This window comes from Hydra vulgaris, chromosome 09 (genome assembly GCF_038396675.1).
Source record: "Hydra vulgaris chromosome 09, alternate assembly HydraT2T_AEP".
Lineage (NCBI taxonomy): Eukaryota > Metazoa > Cnidaria > Hydrozoa > Anthoathecata > Hydridae > Hydra > Hydra vulgaris.
Genome location: NC_088928.1, coordinates 43,700,001 through 43,717,508, shown reverse-complemented (window position 1 = coordinate 43,717,508; position 17,508 = coordinate 43,700,001). Strand labels below are relative to the sequence as shown.

At 28.2% G+C, this 17,508-nt stretch overlaps 1 protein-coding gene across 1 annotated transcript in view; it reads left to right on the top strand.

Moving 5' to 3' along the window:
- Nucleotides 1-17,508, top strand: part of LOC105845149 (large ribosomal subunit protein mL66) — a 40,824-nt gene that overhangs the window by 5,939 nt on the left and 17,377 nt on the right. Inside the window, exon 2 of the mRNA XM_065805824.1 lies at nucleotides 11,340-11,458. Within this exon, the coding sequence (XP_065661896.1) occupies nucleotides 11,340-11,458 (119 nt within the window). The remainder of the gene's footprint in view (nucleotides 1-11,339; nucleotides 11,459-17,508) is intronic.

Below are 17,508 nucleotides of genomic sequence, written 5' to 3'. Positions count from 1 at the left end.
AAAAACCTCCACTATTATATTGTGAGTCCTTTTCAAGTTCTTTTTCATTATCTATATAACCTTTTTTGATGGCTCTAAGCTGTTTTTTCCTTCACTTTATTTGTGATTCATTTTTTTAATTCGGTTGCTGTCCAATTTATGAAGTCCTTCCTGCATAAATATATTTGGTTTGTTACCTCTTATCACTTTTTCAACTGATGTAATATTTAAATGCCATAATAGCTGAGTTCATACTAATCTCAAGAACTTTTTTCCAATAAAAAAATCTTTAGAACATCTTTTCCATATAAAACCATTCAGACTTTCTGTAAATATAGGCATAAGTACTGTTTTAATTGCTAATGGTAAGCTTATTTTAGTTTTGTATGATTTTTCACCTGTTATTTTATTACTCTGCCACAACTACCAACTAGTTCTAGTTTGTGGGCATGTCATGTTGTGAAATAAAACAGCCCAAGCAGCTTTTTTATTGCATATAGGTTATTCACATTTTGACATAGTCATACCAAGATAAATTTGAAGCGTATTTATGGCTTTATCTGTCAGATGACCTCTCCCAGCTATTCTTTTTCCATCTGAAAGAAATTGACCTTTAAGTGTCACTCTAAGGTTATGCGTATGATTTCCAAGTCTCTTTTGGTTATGTCCAACACATATTTCAAAATCTGGATATGGATTACTTATAACAACAACATTATATAATGAGCTGTCATCGTCTTCAATATATCTGATATTGCTGATAAAGATTTTAGGTGTTGATTACAAGAATACTTTCTTTTTTTAGATCGAGCAATTGAATGTCCCATATCTTATTAAGCTATTTATCTATAAGAACATAAACAAACTAAAACAGCATGCAAGCACAATTCATTTGATGCATGTTCGCTAGGGGTATAAAATAAAAAATAATTTTAAGGCTTTCAAATAAGCATGTCACCTTGTTATGAGCTTTTATATTTTGAAAAAAATGACAATAATTTTAAGATCCTTTTAAAAAACTCATGCACCAAATGAATTATAGTTCCTAAGGAACTGTCCGCAAATTGCGCTAAATTTGTTTTAAAAACAGAAGTAGGAAGCTTTAATGTGCAATTTTCATGAAACTTAACGTGCTATTTTGATTTAACTTAATGCTCTGCAGGGAAAACTTTTTTGTTTATTAGTGAAATTTAGCGTTGCGTATTTTAATCTAATCAAATAATAAATTGTATAAAGCATTACAAGTTCAGTTATTACTCAACCATTCAATATGTCAAACAAAAGTTTAACTGCAACCAAAATATCAAGAGGCATATGGAAAATAAATTTGATTCACTTTGAGAAAAGTAAAAGCTTACGTAAGAATAAATCTCAAGAATCATTAGGAACAATATGTAAAATGCAAACAATTTGACAAATAATTAACCAGTACACCAGCTTGGCATCAGACTGTTAAAATGTGAAAGGAATAAAGAAAATTTCATATGAATGTTTAGAACTATGGGCTAATTTGAATTTTCCAACAATAGACAAAAGATCTGTGCCAATAATAATAGAAAAATTGATTAAAAAGAAACAAATAGAAATCAACCAGGTACTTATAGTTTTGATGGTTTTTTAGATATAATGAAAGAGGATGGCTTTTGGTTGCATTCTGAAGATAAAAATCTTTGTTTAAAGCAATTAGAGACATCCGGTAGAGTGGATATAATACAATGAAGTCTGATGATCTTAAAAAAATACATCCTTCAAAGAAAATTAAAATTGGAAATGTTCCATCAATGCTATTAACTTCAATTCAGAATGAATATAAAGAGGAACACGAAAGTAGTAATGAGTCTGGTGTCAATCTTCCTGCACTAACTCAAGCAACAATCTGAATGGCAGTCATTAGAGAAGGTAAAAAGTTACGAGTTAAATTGAGAAAAGAACTGAAAGTCAAGAATTGGTGTTTGTATTTTGATGGAAAAAAGATAGCTAGGGTGGAACATCAAGTAGTTGTAACAAAGAAAAATAAAAAAGAGGTTAGGCTAAAGCCAATGGTATTGAAGAATGAAAAGTCGGAGACAATTTTTGAAGGACTTCGATAACTTTTGAATGAATATGATTTGTGGGGATCTATAAAAATGATCGTGACAAACATTACAATGTTAGCAGTGGGAAAATAAGTGGCGTGATAAAGAAATTAATGACACATTTTGAAATGTTAGCTTTCAAAAATCTCTCTATGTATGTCAACACCATATATTAAATCAATTATTAAAGTTATTAAAAATGTCTGGATGGCTTTTTTGGAGGTAATACCAATTCACCTGAACTGTCATATTATTTTGTTGAAGCAATACCTAGTAAATATGACTATTTAACATTAAACTTTGACAACAGTGGCATTCAATTGAAGGAGAATGAACTGAAATGGACTGATAACATGCACTTTTTGAAGCATCTGAAAAACATAGTGAAATACTTTTGAAATAAAAAGAAATTTCCTAAGATTAGTTTTAAAATTTTACCAAATATTAGCCATCCTAAATGGAACCCCCAGACAATTTATTTACTACTTGCTTACATACTAATTCCTTCAGACAGACAATGACTTGAGATGGTAGTTAAGCTTGTTGTTGGAAAGTGGACAGATATCTGGTTTTTAAACCAAATGTTTAACCCTGAAAATAATAAAGAACTGAAGGAAGCCATTCAAGATCACCCCAAGGCTATCAATACATCCACGAAGTTTTGATGCGATATTCCTTCGCCTATAAATACACAAAGATCCAACATTTGTGCTGAATGAGCAGTAAAAGTTCTAGAAGATATCAAAAGTCTTTGCAAATCTGAAGAAACTTTGTATTTGAAATATTTATTAACAAATCATAGTTAAAGCAAATGCAAACCTTTTTAGTCAATATAGTTTTATCAATATAGTTTTTTAAACATTTTGATGTTTTGTTAATTTTATCAATATATCTTCATTACTTATTTAAATAAAACTTATTATTTTAAAACAAACTGGAAAACATTTTACTTCAAATTACCGGTAAAGAGTTTCTTGGTTTATTTGTTATGTGATTAACAGCTTTTGGCTCGGTTTTCTAGTGGGTCAGTGTGTGAGTTTTTTCCTAGAAACATAATGAAAGTAAATTTTTTTATTTATTTACGAAAGCTCATCAGAATATGACATGCTCATTGAGTTTGTAAAAATATTATACCCCTAATGTTCACATTAATAGTTTAAGTTATTTATTTAAAATAAATAAAAGCATAAAGCACAAAATAAACAAGCAGCTGTAGAAAAGAGTTACTGATATTCATAAACTTGAGCAAGTTTAAAATTTTTTGTTTCAAAATGTGTTGTTATAGAATTCTCAATCTGCTATGGCCACAAAACACATAATTGTACACACTTCCTTATTTATTTATTTTTAAAAAAATCATAAATTTGTTCTATGAAAAATTTTGAATTTAAAAAATCAACTTTGAAAAAATAATTTTTTCTAGAAATTTCGAAATTAATGGGGATATACCACCTTAAGATTTAAGATAAGATGCCAGATTTTAATCTTTTTGTTCTTTTAAAAGTATCCATAGCGTAACCTTGAAAAATTTTAATCTTACTAGCTACCTTGAAATAGTTAAAGTATAAAACCAACTTGTTCAAAAGTTATTAGCTGTTGACGAAAAAAAAATGATGAAAAAAACTTTTTTGCTTGTAAATTGAAATTTCAGGCAAAATATCCCACTACTTAAATAGTGTTCTCTCAAGAACCATATTAGATGTTTATCTAAAAATTTTAACACGTCAGGCTTTTACAGAGAATACAGCACCAAACCTGTAAAAATAATTTTTTTACTGCGTTCTCCTTTGTAAAAGCCGGACATCTGGCAACCCTATCCATTAGACGCTTTTGCTCCACTTGGCATGGAATGACCCACCTGTTATATTTTCAGAATATCATACATTTTTATGATGTACTGATACCATATGTATGCTATATAACGCCAGTTCAGGTCAGGTCCAGGATCATCACAATCAACCTGCTACTGGTATTATGATTAAAGTATTCATCTTGGGCAGATGTTAAATGCATCCTGCTACTGTCTTATAGAAGGCCTCCTAGGCAAAAACTTTAGGGGTAAGCAGAGCAATTCTGTTAACCAGTCTCAAATCTCTTCTTCATCTGTTAGGCTGGCATAAATGTAAACCTATGTTACATTGTTTTTTGCCAATGATGATGAAGGCTGAATTTTATTGACTCTACTCATAGATTTTTCCTTTTGCCTCCTTGATAGTAGCTATGCAACTCTTTCTAATGACTCCTAATTAGGGTACAGTTCTAAAACTCAATTTAATTGTTCTGAGGCAGGCTGGTAAAAAGGTTTCCCAACCTCTGTGGTAGTTCTCAGAGAGGCTGGTTCCACCAACAGCTGTAAAATATCAGAGTACAGGCTTGGCCAGGAAAGCCTGTGATTTCACGTCATAATATGACCACTAAAATACTATTTGATTTTGAAAACTTGACCATGGCTGTCAATATGTTTTGAAAATTTGTATACAACACGCTGAAAAAATTATCTTAACTTAACTATGAAGTAATTAACTTAACTTAAAAAAAACTTATTATAAAATAAGCAAATAAATCTTCGTAAAAAAAACAATGAAAAATAAAATAAAAAACTTAACTGAAACTAACATTAAAAAAAAATTAATTAAAACTTTACTAAAATAAGTAATAAACTATAATGATAAAATTATCTAAAATATGTTTGGAATAAATAACATCAAATCGTTTATTTTTACTAATGTTTTTATAATATAATGTTATGCAAATATCTTTTTAAATAAAGTAAGAACTTATATGTAACGATTGTTTACCAAATGCGCACATTTAAAAGTTAAAAAAAAGATTCTTAACAATTCTTCGCAGTATTGAAAAAAATAATTGAATTGTTTATTTAAAAAGTTGATATAATTTTTTTTTTTAATATAAAGACGTTTGTAATAAAAAATATATACTTATATAAATATAAAAATATATATAATGTATTCATTAACATTTTATAAAAAATCATTAATAGTGATTTGTATCTTTATTTAAATGCATTTCATTAATATAAAAACATAAGTAAAGATCAAAGTTATTTAATTCAAAAAGCTTTTTTTTTCTTTTAAACAAAATCTTTTTACTTTTCGAGTGAATTAACTTGAATGATTCTTATATATAGTTTATTAAAGAGACCATCGCTGTTTTAAGTTGTCGCTTATAAAATTAAATTATTTTTTTTTTATAATTTTACTTTTTTTATTTTACTTATAAAAAAATCTTATATAATTAAATAATATAAATAAAAATTTATACAACTTTCAATGATTTTTTAATTAAAATCATTAGCTACTTTATTTAAAAGCATTTGGCTAATATAAAAATGTCAGTAAAGATAAATGTGTGGAAGTTATTTCCTGTCAACGTAATTTAAAAATTTTTCAGCGCATTTATTAAAAACTGTGGTTAAATTGTCAAAACAAAATATTATTTGCGTGGTCAAGTAAAGACTTGAAATTGCATGCTTTTCTAGCCAAGCCTGATAGTATTAAAAGTGTCATGTTGTGAATGGATGGTGTCCCTGATAATGCTTTTGATGTGCGTTGTTTAGGGCACTTAAGGAGCCCTCAGTTAAAACTTTAGATTAATTAGCAGGACAAAGACAGTTGCATATCTAATTGCTTTGGATGCCATACCTATGAATGAGTCAAGTTCTCTTTTAACTTAAATCATGCCAAAAGTGACCCAAAATGTTAAACATAAAGAACCACCTTCACTACCTAACTTTTTCAATATATCTTTCATAAATATTCGTGGTCTTTAACATAAGATCACAAATTATAGTAAAAAATATATAGAAAAATACTTTCTATAAGTTGAATTTTACCTTTAGCAAAATTCATCAGACTTGCTCTTTGTGAAACTATTTTAAATTTGGTTGTTCCTTCTTCAGATCTAAGTATTGATGGGTACTATCCTTTGATTCACAAAGACTCCAATAATCACATGCTTGGCTTGGGGGTATATTTACGCATCTATTCACCTATATAACAAGAAATCAGGTTTGAATCCTCTGACCATTCTTTTATGTGCTTTCGCTTAGCATCTCTTTACTTTATCATTTTTATTTTTATTGTTCTTCTTCTTCTCAAGACTGTGCTCTTTTAGATAAAGTTTCTGATCAAACTGACCATGCCCTTTGTCTCTTTCCCTCTGCCAATATTGTTGTTATTGGTGACTTTAATGCTCATCACACTGGATGGCTTGGCTCTAATACCATGGCAATAAAGTCCATATATTCTGCATTTTTCAATCTCTTACTCAGATAGTCAATTTTGTGACTCATTTTCCAGGCAAATCTAATCATTTACCTTCACTCCTGGATTTGTGTGTCTGATCCTACCTTCTGTCCAGTTTCTCCTTGTTCTCCATCAGGTAGTTTCAACCATGCAATGATCTCTATAAATCTTTCATCTTGTACTTCTTCGGACTCACCCAATCATTGTACTACCTACTACTGCCTTAAAACTGAATGGTATTCTTTTTGTGATTTTTTTTGTGACAGTCCAACAATCCATACAGGAATAGAATCCATACAGAAATCTTCAACAGTGTCATTGGCAAAGGCAAGTCTAACATTCCAGCTCTAATTCATGGGACTGATCTTATCACCTCTTACAAAGATAAGGCTGAATTATTTGCACAAAACTTTTTCTCTACTTTGATATCTGAATCTTATGGCCATACTTTCCTGTTGTTCCAGTTTCAATTCTCTCTAAACTATTTAATAAATGCTCGGCTGAATCTTGTTTTCCTATCTGTTGGAAAATGGCATCTGTGGTTCTAATTTTTAAAAACTCTAGAGAACATTCAGACCCCTCTGACTATCGTTCGATTAGTCTTCTATCTGTTATTAGCTAGGTCTTTGAGTCTTTGATCAATAAATTTCTAACATCCCATCTTGAGTCAAATAACTTACTGTCAAACAATCGATACAGTTTTCAATCTTCTCACTAGAGGTGTACTGGATACTTTTGCTGGATATACCAGATAATGAACTTTTCTCAAGTTCTATAAATGTTTATGAAGTAAAAACAAGTTTTGCCATTCAACATTAAATAGTGTTCAAGATTTAAAAAAATAAAATCAATAAAAAACTGATATAACACAGGTATATGTGTTAATAATGTATAAATAAAAATCGTTTTTTATAGCAAAATTTTTGTTTTTTTTTATTACTACTTACTATACTTTGTCAGCACACACCATGTCATACAGTTTTTCACTGATTTTTTTAAGTCTTGAATACTATTTATTGTAGACTGGCAAGATTTGTTTTTTTTTATAAACACTTATAGAACTCTAAAAAAGTTCACTATCCGGTATATCCGGCAAAAATATTTGGTACACCTCTACTTCTCACTCTACAGCTGACTTGCTAACTACTGTGACTGAAAGATTTTTTAGTGTGTTAGATGTAGGTGGTGAGGCAAGAGTTATTGCTCTTGATTTATCTAAAGCTTTTGATAAAGTTTGGCATGCTGGTCTTCTCCATAAGCTTGCTCCATATAGTGTATCTATGTAAGCCCTGAGTCTTCTTCTTTATGTCTTCTTGCATTATCGTTCACTACTGGCCTCTCATGGAAACTATATATGCAATTGATTGCTAGATTAGCATCTGCTAAGGTGGCTTCTTCTAAATTGTGGTTACTATTATCTTACTCCTAATTCCATTCTCTACCTTTTATTTGTCACTGTATATAATGTTGTTGTCATATTTAGGATGGTTCTTCTAATGAAGCTTTTTCTCTTTTAGACAAGGTCCAAAAATGCTTTGTAAACTTTGTTGGATCTGCTCTATCTGCAAAACTTGGGCCTCTCTTCCAACGTCGTAAAGTTGAATCTCTTTCTCTTTTCTATAAATACTATTATGGTCCCTGCTTAAAGGAGCCATCATCTCTAGTTCCATCAACCAAAACTCATTCGTGCTCGACTTCTCATTTAGCAAAGTCTCATCCTTTTACTGTATTTATCCCTGCATGCTCCAAAAATTTTTATATATAAAAAACTATATAGCTATATATTTTTTTCCCTCGCACTTCAACCCTTTGGAACTCTCTTCCATCTTCATGTTTTTCTGATTCATACAAGCTTCAACTTTTCAAGTCTTCTGTCAACCGTTTCCTTGCTCTTTTACTCTATATTTTGTTTTCTAGTAACTCCCATTTTAGTAATGGCTGCTTGCAGCTTTGTTGGGGCTGAATCAGAACTAAAAAAAAATTGGTGTAAAATGCATTAATGGCACTTGCATCATGTTGCATTCAGAAAGATATCATGTAATTGTGTATGGGTTTAAGTTTATTTTTAGAATACTTATAATAAATATTATTAGGATGTAGATTTGCTATTATTTCAATGAAATCTTTGGACTGCATCTTGTTCTATAAAACTGTAAAATAGGTATTTTTTTAAAAGAAGAAAGCTCCTTAAATTTGAAAAAGAGCCCTAATTTTGCAAATGGGTCCCTAAATTTGATGGGCCCTTTTCCCCCTCCCCTCCTTAAATAGGGTGTGTAAGGTAGCCTAACCACAGTTCTGATGATCATAAAAAATATATTGTAAAAAAAAAAACTCTTTAAAAAACTCTTTTAAGGGAAGTTTAAGTTACTCAACTATTAGCTTTTTGCTCCTTTTCCTTTGTGTCTTTATATTCAAAATCATGTTTATTAAAAATCACTTATCTTGTTTTAAGTAAACTATGATACATACAGCTATGGTTATACATAACTGGTTACAGCTATGATATAGTATGTTGTTTTTAATAAAAGTACTTTATAGTGAATGTAAATTGGCAATACAATGCCTACTTTCATAGGGTTGTCAGATTTTTTCACTGAGTTCTTCAACATAAAAGCCGGATGTCTGGCAACCCTATACTTACATTGAAGAATTTAATTTTGAATTTTGGTGTACTTGACATTTACAATCTGAATGTAAACTTGATGCACAATCTACTGTTACACATCATTTTGAATAAAGCTGACAAAACTTTGAAAATACTGTTTTTTCTTCTGTTTTTAGAAAGCTTTTAGATTTACAAGTAATAATAGCTTATACTTATATCAGTCAATTTTTTTGCAAATCCCATGATTTATTGAGCAGTTAATTGAAATTTCACTATTAGTGATTCCCAAATAATTTGAAATTAGCATTTTCTTTGACAAGAGTTTGAGACCTTTAATTTTTAGTTACATTAACTGGGTCTATTTCAAAAACATACTGGTTTTAATGGCAAATATTTTGTAACCAATAGACAATGTATGGTCTACTGGTTTCATCATCAGTCCAATTTAATGCAATAGGTGCAATAGTTTTATTTTTTTAAACTACAAACTGTTTTTGACCATAACTTTATTCCTAAAACAGTTTTTTCATTGGCTGATTGGAGGGACTCTAAATAATAATAAAACTAATTAATACAATTACATTATCCTGATAAATCAAAATATCACATGTGTGAAAAAGAATGTGTTCTTATCCCTCTATAGAGTGATTGCAGTCCTCTGGACAGCTTGTATTGGTCCAAAAAAGTAAATAATTTTTTTCAATAAATATTTTTTATTGAGTTTTTTATTCTTTGTTTAATAATATTGTATTAAAATAGTCTATGAATTTTTCTTCTGTTGCTGAATGTTTCAATTAAAAAGGTTTGCTTATGACAACTAAACTTTTCTTTTTCTTTTCTTTTTTTAAGTTATATCTGATTTTATTTTATTTGTAAGTAACAAGTATAATTTGCATTTTTGTCATTCAAACTTTTGTAACAATGTCATGTTTTAAAACTTTAGTTATTTTGTTTATTAGACTGCTTAAAAGATGTTTTTAGGTTGACTTTCCATTCGTCTGATTTTCTACAGAAATGGAAAAGAAAAAGTCATGTAAGCATGGATGGTTTTACTTTGGAAAAATTTAAATTTAAACTATAAATGTTCATGTGATTATTTTTACCTTCCCTTTCCTACTCCTGTAAAATCACAGAAAAGTGGAAAGTCATCTTCTATAAGTTTTGCAATTAATGCTATAAGTATGGTGCTTTTTTTTTTTTTATCTCATTTACATTGACAACAACAAAAAAAGTTTTAAGTGTAAAATTTTCAGCTTGTTTTATATTTTATTATTGCCACCAAATTCACAAATTAGTTTTAATTTTGATTAGAAAGTTAAAAAGCTAAATAAAACAATGTTGTTTTAATGAAGTTATTAAGTGTTTTAGCAACATTTCTTGTAGTACATGAAGTTACAATAAGTTATAAAACATCAAAAACAGCATCATACTAATTTTTTTTGGGGTAATATTTCGGTCTAACTTGTATAGACCATCATCAAGCATAAAATACCAATTCAAAAACTGTTACAAAATAAAATATTAAAAATTATAAAGCAGTCATTTCAAAGACGACGTCAATAAATGTCACAAAAAAGAAAAATTAGAATGATGCTGTTTTTGATGTTTTATAACTTATTATGGAAAAATTATTATATTTTTAAATTATTGTTTTTAAGTTTAAATTGTTTTACTAAGACACAAATGAGACACATTCATTTTCTAAAATATTAGATTAAGAAACAAAAGTTTCAAAATAATCATAAAAAAATTGTTATTTTAGATTTTACTGCATAAAAAATTACATTTTTTTAAACTAAAAATGAAAAAAGTCTATTTTAACAAGTTTTTTTATAATAATTATTTTTCTGTATATGGTTTTTATAAGTGATTATTATTTTTGGAGTTCTGTCATGCTCTATTATTATCTAAGGTAAGATTCTTTTGATAATAATAGGGGATCTGTAAATGTTTAAGGGTTGGTCCATCCTTAAAAAATATTATATAAATCTATATAGTCAAGTAACATTGAGTTCAAAAATTTTTTAATTAAAATTTTTTTTTAAGTTAATGTTACTTTACTATATAAAACACAATTAGGGGGGGGGGGAGAGCAGTTTCTGAAGGACATCCAACTGTTTATCTATATTTGTCTTCTGCGCTATGATTTATATTGAAAATTGTTTTTAGAGAAGTTTACACATGTTATGAAACCTAGGCAGGCTTTAGTTTCATTTTTCATTGAATTACTATTCAATTTAATATTGTAATTGTTAAAACCTGATCATTAATCCTTACAATAATGTGTCATGTGATATAACTTTTTTAACAAAAGAGAAAAATAATATAGACACAAAAATCTATAAGATCTTATGTAAACACTATTGTAAACAAATTTCTTTAATATATTTTATTTAGTTACATTTTACTATTTAGTGATTTTACCTCACAAAGTTCCGTCTCCTTATATAAAAGCCTCTCAGCTGACAAAAGACAATATTCCAGAAAATAAAGGTTGTCCAGTTTGCAGCAGAGGAATAAGTTTCAAAGTTGATGTAAGATAAGTATACAAAATGTTTGTAAACTCTCTATTATCATTAATGAACTAAGTAATAAATAGACTGACCATTTGTTTGCATATAGATTAGATTTGCAACTGCAGACTTTTTTTTATCTTATGTAAATTCACCTCCCCAAGGCCGAGAAGGCCACTACAGATGGGGAGGCTACTTAATTGTGGTTATAACCCTCTCTCAACTTTTTAACTCCAAAACACGAACCTTGACAAACATGGCCGTTGTGCAGAGAAACAAGTTGAGCATGGTACTACCAGGGGCGTAGTAGGGATCGAACTTGGAACCTCTTGCTTATGAAGTGAGCGCTTCACCACTACACCACTACCGCATTCTAGACTTACCGCATTGACTTCTAAGTATAATTGTTTTAAAAATATAACCTATCTAAAGCCATTTTGTGATCGCCTAAGTTAGTAATAAATAGTGATAATGAATTTTAATAACCTTATAACTTTATTTTACTTGTTAAGTTTGTAGAACTATTTTCTATATATTTCTCTTTTAAAAACAGTGGTTTTTGTTAGCTTTTATAATGTTAGAAAAATGTCTTTTAGTTAATAACCTAAAACCTGCTTACTGACCTGCTGTGAGTCATCACTCATCATTGCTGTGAGTCATCACTCATCATCTGACCAACTGTGAGTCATCACTCATCATTAAATAGTTGCAAGCTGCTCTCACAGGTGGGTTTTTAGACTGGGCAGAGGGGGTCTAATGTATCTAATATCTACCAGGAGGTACAAATTACTGCCCCTCCAACGCATCTAATATTTGGCTTCTTTTTTTTTTAATGTTCTTATTTAACTTACAAAATAATTTCAAACATTTCAAATAATAATAATTTCAAATAGTTTTAAGTAATTGACCCTTTCGTGGCGGAATTTATTTTGACGATCTAAAAAGCACAATACTATGTCGCCTAACACTTAAATATATTAGTTTTCTTACAAAATAAGTTCTACAAAGTATATATCATTGGAAAGCAGATGAAATTTGGAATCCAAAAATTAAAATAGGAAAGTAAAAAAAATAAACTGATGGCATCTGCATTATTTCATATTTATAAACAAGCTTTGCCAATGTTAAATATTTGTTAATTAAGTCTTTCAAATAGCTAGCTATATTGTTTTAGAAGTAAATAAAGGCTTTTAAAAAGGCACAAAATTTCTTCATCTTTTATTTGATGGGTTACTTTCTTAATTTAGATAATTAGAAAATAAATAATAACATTTTTCTCTGATGACATCAATTTCTTTTCTTTCTTTTTTTCTTTTTTTTGTTATTCAGTAAAAATATAAAAAATACCTCAAAACAAAATTAACTGATGGGCTACTTTCGATGATGACTTTAGATAAGTAGATAATATTAAACTCTCACTTTTAAATCAAAGTTAATATTTTTTAAGTTTTATTTATTATATTTAGTCAACACAAGTGAATATGTACATAAAATTTTAAAAATAAACTATGAATGTCACATATTGCAACAGAGAATCAAGGCAGAAATGGACATTACAAAATGAGCTAAAAACATGTGATCCACGAATACCTATTGAATGGTGCTGGTACTAATCAAATAAAGTAGTTTTAGTAGGGTGTGCAACATTTATTTTGCTAACTACCCCAAGCTTCATCTTAGTAGTTTGGATAGTGAATTGCTGAAAGTATATGAACAGGCTTGCTGTCAATCCAGACCTGCGTCAAAATTGAACCATAGATTCGCCAATCACTATACTCTCATTTGTGACTTCATTTTTGACTTCATTATAATCTCCTTGGAAAATTGTTTGCAATCAACTCCTGCCGTACCTGTTGTGTAAACTTTATTCTCATAAAGATACTCAAGCAAACCAAATTTACATACAACATATCATTTTATGCTTTATAGAAGAGGTTTGTAACCTTGAATGATAATGATTTGTTCCAGTTTGAAGTTTTTGTATTAAAGTATTTTCAAAAAATAATTCAAAGATATAGGTTGGTTTGATATTGTCATCACAATTAGGTATTGCAGATTTTCTAAATGTTGGTCCTGGTGTTACCATAAATGGAATAATAGTCCTACAACCCTCGGAATTAGGGTCAGCATTCGGCAATGTCGACCTAACTGCTGACCTTAAAGTGTTTTCTATGTTTTATGGTAAGACCAATGTACCAAATTTTTTTTGCCGAACTTTATAAGATTGAGGTCAGCAAATTATTGCCGAACTCATTTTTCCTATTTCCAAGGTTTGGTCCTAGTATTTTTAATTTTTTTCCATTTTCTGTTGTCTTTACTAACATTAGATTTCTTAGTCTTAATGGTTTGAAGTTTTTTATTTGTTTTGATAAAGGTTGATTTTATGGTTGGAATTGTTGGTTGTTTACGTGTTTTTCTTTCCTTATTTGCAGTAACATCATTATCAGTAAATGTTATTTTATAGAGTCCATTGTTATCATTAGTTCATGAATTATTAATAGCACATTAAGTCCATGTCTATTTTTTCTGTTGAATCATCTTTGGAACTAACATAATCTTCAGACGATGGCGATTAAATTATTTCTGATGACTGACTGGCTGACAATGGAGCTGTGGTGAGCAAATAACAGTCTTGTTCTCTTGGAATTTCATCTTATTCATTTGGAATCTCTTGTCATCAGACTCTCTGAAGATTCACAAAACAAATCACTTACATCCATTTCATCACGGATTCAAAGAGCTTCATTTGGATTATTTATAATTTCTCAAAGCCATCTGCAATAAGAAAAGTCTAAAAATTACATATATTTTTGTCAATTATCATTAGTGTTTTTAACATGAAGCTACCCCTAAATTGATTGTTTCTACTCTCCTAAATTTAATTCATGTCTATGAGCATAAAGAGTTAATGTTTACGACTAAATATGGTTGAACAATAACTTTAAGAGAGATATTTTGGTTGGCATTTTATAGGCGCACATATGTGCACCTTCGGCACAAAAAAGTTAATAGACATTGGGAGTGGTACTCTTTAAAAAAAATTGTTTTATTTTTATGTATTAATTTATAATAAATATAAAATAAAATAAACATAAAATATAAAGATATATAACAACCAAAAAGCAAACATTTTTTATCTATTTCTAATTTGTTTATGTCAGTTAAACTTTCACCAAAGATAACCTGAATTTCTTTTTTGCATAATATTTTTTCTTTCTTTTGCATAAATATTTTTTCTTCTTTTTTGCATAAATATTGAGTTGTTTTGATTGTTCTGATTGTTTTTTTTTTAATGGTTTATCAGGCAGGTGAGTAGTTTTTTTTGTTTTGTTTGTGTGTGAAGTATTTATTTTACCTTGAAAAATTTGAAAGCTGTTTGACTACATAAACATATTTTAACACCTCTTTGTGACTTCTCTTTTACAGATGAATCCTGGGATTATGTGACTTAACCTTCTATTTTATTTTACTATTTTGTATTGCTATAAGAGACTTATTATTTGGTACACCTACTGAACCAATATCAGGCAAATAATATGTTAAAAACAATCAGGAAGTTAAAAAATAATCTGAAATATAAAAATTCAAAATTTTAAAAACATTTTTTAAGTTCAGTTGGTTAAAAATATTTATACAGTTGTTTTTTTGTAAAATAACTGTTTTATAATTTATATATTATATAAGACTAACAGTATGGTTAGATTGTCTCATGTTGTCAGTTTTTTATCATTAATTTATTGTTTTTTCATTATAAAAACACTAAAAAACAAACTAATTCTCTTTTTTTAAGAATTAATTATTAAATTTAGTTATAAATTTAGTTACAAAAAGTAATAATTATTTTTGTTAATGAAATTATAAAAAATTTAAAACCTTTTTAGTAGTAACCCCTGGTTTCTTTATTTGTGTTTACTTTCCTTGTTATTTGATAATCATAAATTGTCATCAAGGATTTTTTTTAACATAATTTACAGGAATTTTAAATTAAGTTTAACAAAGAAGAATGATGTAAATAAAAACAAAGAATTATGTAATAAAAATTTCATTTGTCACTCTCTTTTACCTTTTATAATTCTTATTACTATTTTTATATTAACATATAAAGTATTAGGAAATAAAAAATTTAAAAAGTATTCTAATTTAAAGAGTCAAACATGTATTAGATTATAAGCTAAAACAAAATGTTATAGTTTTTAATCTATTGTTAATTAAAAAGTTACTTAATTATTAAAAAATCACAAAAAAACAATTCTTGCCGAGTTAAAGTTAAAATCTAAGTCATTAAAGTTACGCAAGAAATTTTCAAAAGAATTCAATAGATTAAACATTAAGAAAACAAAGACAAAATGTTTAATAGATATTAAAAATTAAATTTTGTAAAAGAGATTGAGAAAATAAAATGTTGACCAAGACAAAAAAATGATCAAAATTCTTAACAATGATCACAATTTCTTAGGGCTTCTTGTTCAAGATATACAATAAATTACATTAAAACATATATTTGAAATAACATGAATTTCAGCTGATTATCAATTAATATATTTTCAATAAAAGATCTTACAAATGACATCATTTACAAATGACATCATTTACAAATAGTTAAAAACTAATCTTAAGTTTAACATAAAATAAACAAATAATAATAATAAATAGTGATGATAAATCAACAATTATAACAATAATTATACAATTAACCAATATTAATCTCAAATCAACAATTAAATATTATGCACTAAAATGATATAAAGCAGAAATCAAAAGAAAATCAAATGGTCAAGTACCAATTTTTAACCATTTTCTAAAAAAATACAGCTTCAAAATTCATAATGAAGAATGCAAATGCAAATATAGAACTTTTAATCAAAATTTCAAAATGTCATAATTTTATTAGGCTATATATTAAAAAAAAATCAAATCCATATTTTATATTAAAATGGCCTATTATCTTCTCTTTCTTTTGAAAAAAGCTAAAAAAAATCTTTTTATGAATAGTTTTAGAAATTACATCGGTTTTAATTAATTTGACTTTTATCCAACACAAATCTAATTGACTTGAATCTTTTTTTTTCTTTTCTTCAATGTAGAATGTGTTTGTTTTTATTTTTTATACTAAGCAGAAAAAGGATAACTTGACAAAAGCTCCCTCACAGATGTTTTTTTTTTCTTTCTATTTTACAATTATTGGCCTGAAAAATATTAATTTTAAGTTTCTGGAATGATTAGAAGTGATAGATATAAGTTTTGACTTAAAAGTGTTCTACACAGTATACATTAGTCTGAAACCAAAACATTTTTTTCTCAGATGTAGCGTGGCTCACTTTGTACATACTTTCTTGAATATCTTTAAAATTTTAAAGCAAATTTTTTTTATTTTTTATTTTTTTGTAATTCACCTCCCCAAGGCCAAGAAGGCCACTACAGATGAGGAGGCTACTTGTGATTATAACCCTCTCCCAACTTTATATCTCTGAAACACGAATCTTGACAAACAAGGTCGCTGTGAGGAGAGACAAGTTGAGCGCGGTACTACCATGGACGTGGTGGGAATCAAACTTGGAACCTCTCGCTTATGAAGCGAGAGCTCTACCACTATACCACACCGCATAATGTAGCAAATGGAGTATGGGTAATTTTGGGAAATGGTTTAAATGTTTTTGAGTTTTTATATTATATACTCTTTTTTTTAAATTAATTTTTCTAACATTTTCAATATTTGTATATTTTAGTACAAATTTTAATACAATTCTAAAATTCCATAATGAAATCACATAATCTTTATATATTTTATGCATTATAACTTGACCTTTTTATCTCTCAATCACATTTAATAGGGAGAAAACAAATAAAGAAATTACGATGACAAAAATTGCTATAAATAGTTTATTTGTGGGTTTAGTATTATTGACAAATAACAGTTTTCCATGACCGCTTTAAATGTTAAACTTTAAAGGGAAATTTAGGAAGGGCAATAAAGGAGTCATTCGCCTCAACCGCTAGGTTTTTTTTACTTGATCTCTTGAATTGTGTCACAGAAAATCAATATTTTTCTTAGTAGTAAAATCAATAGTACT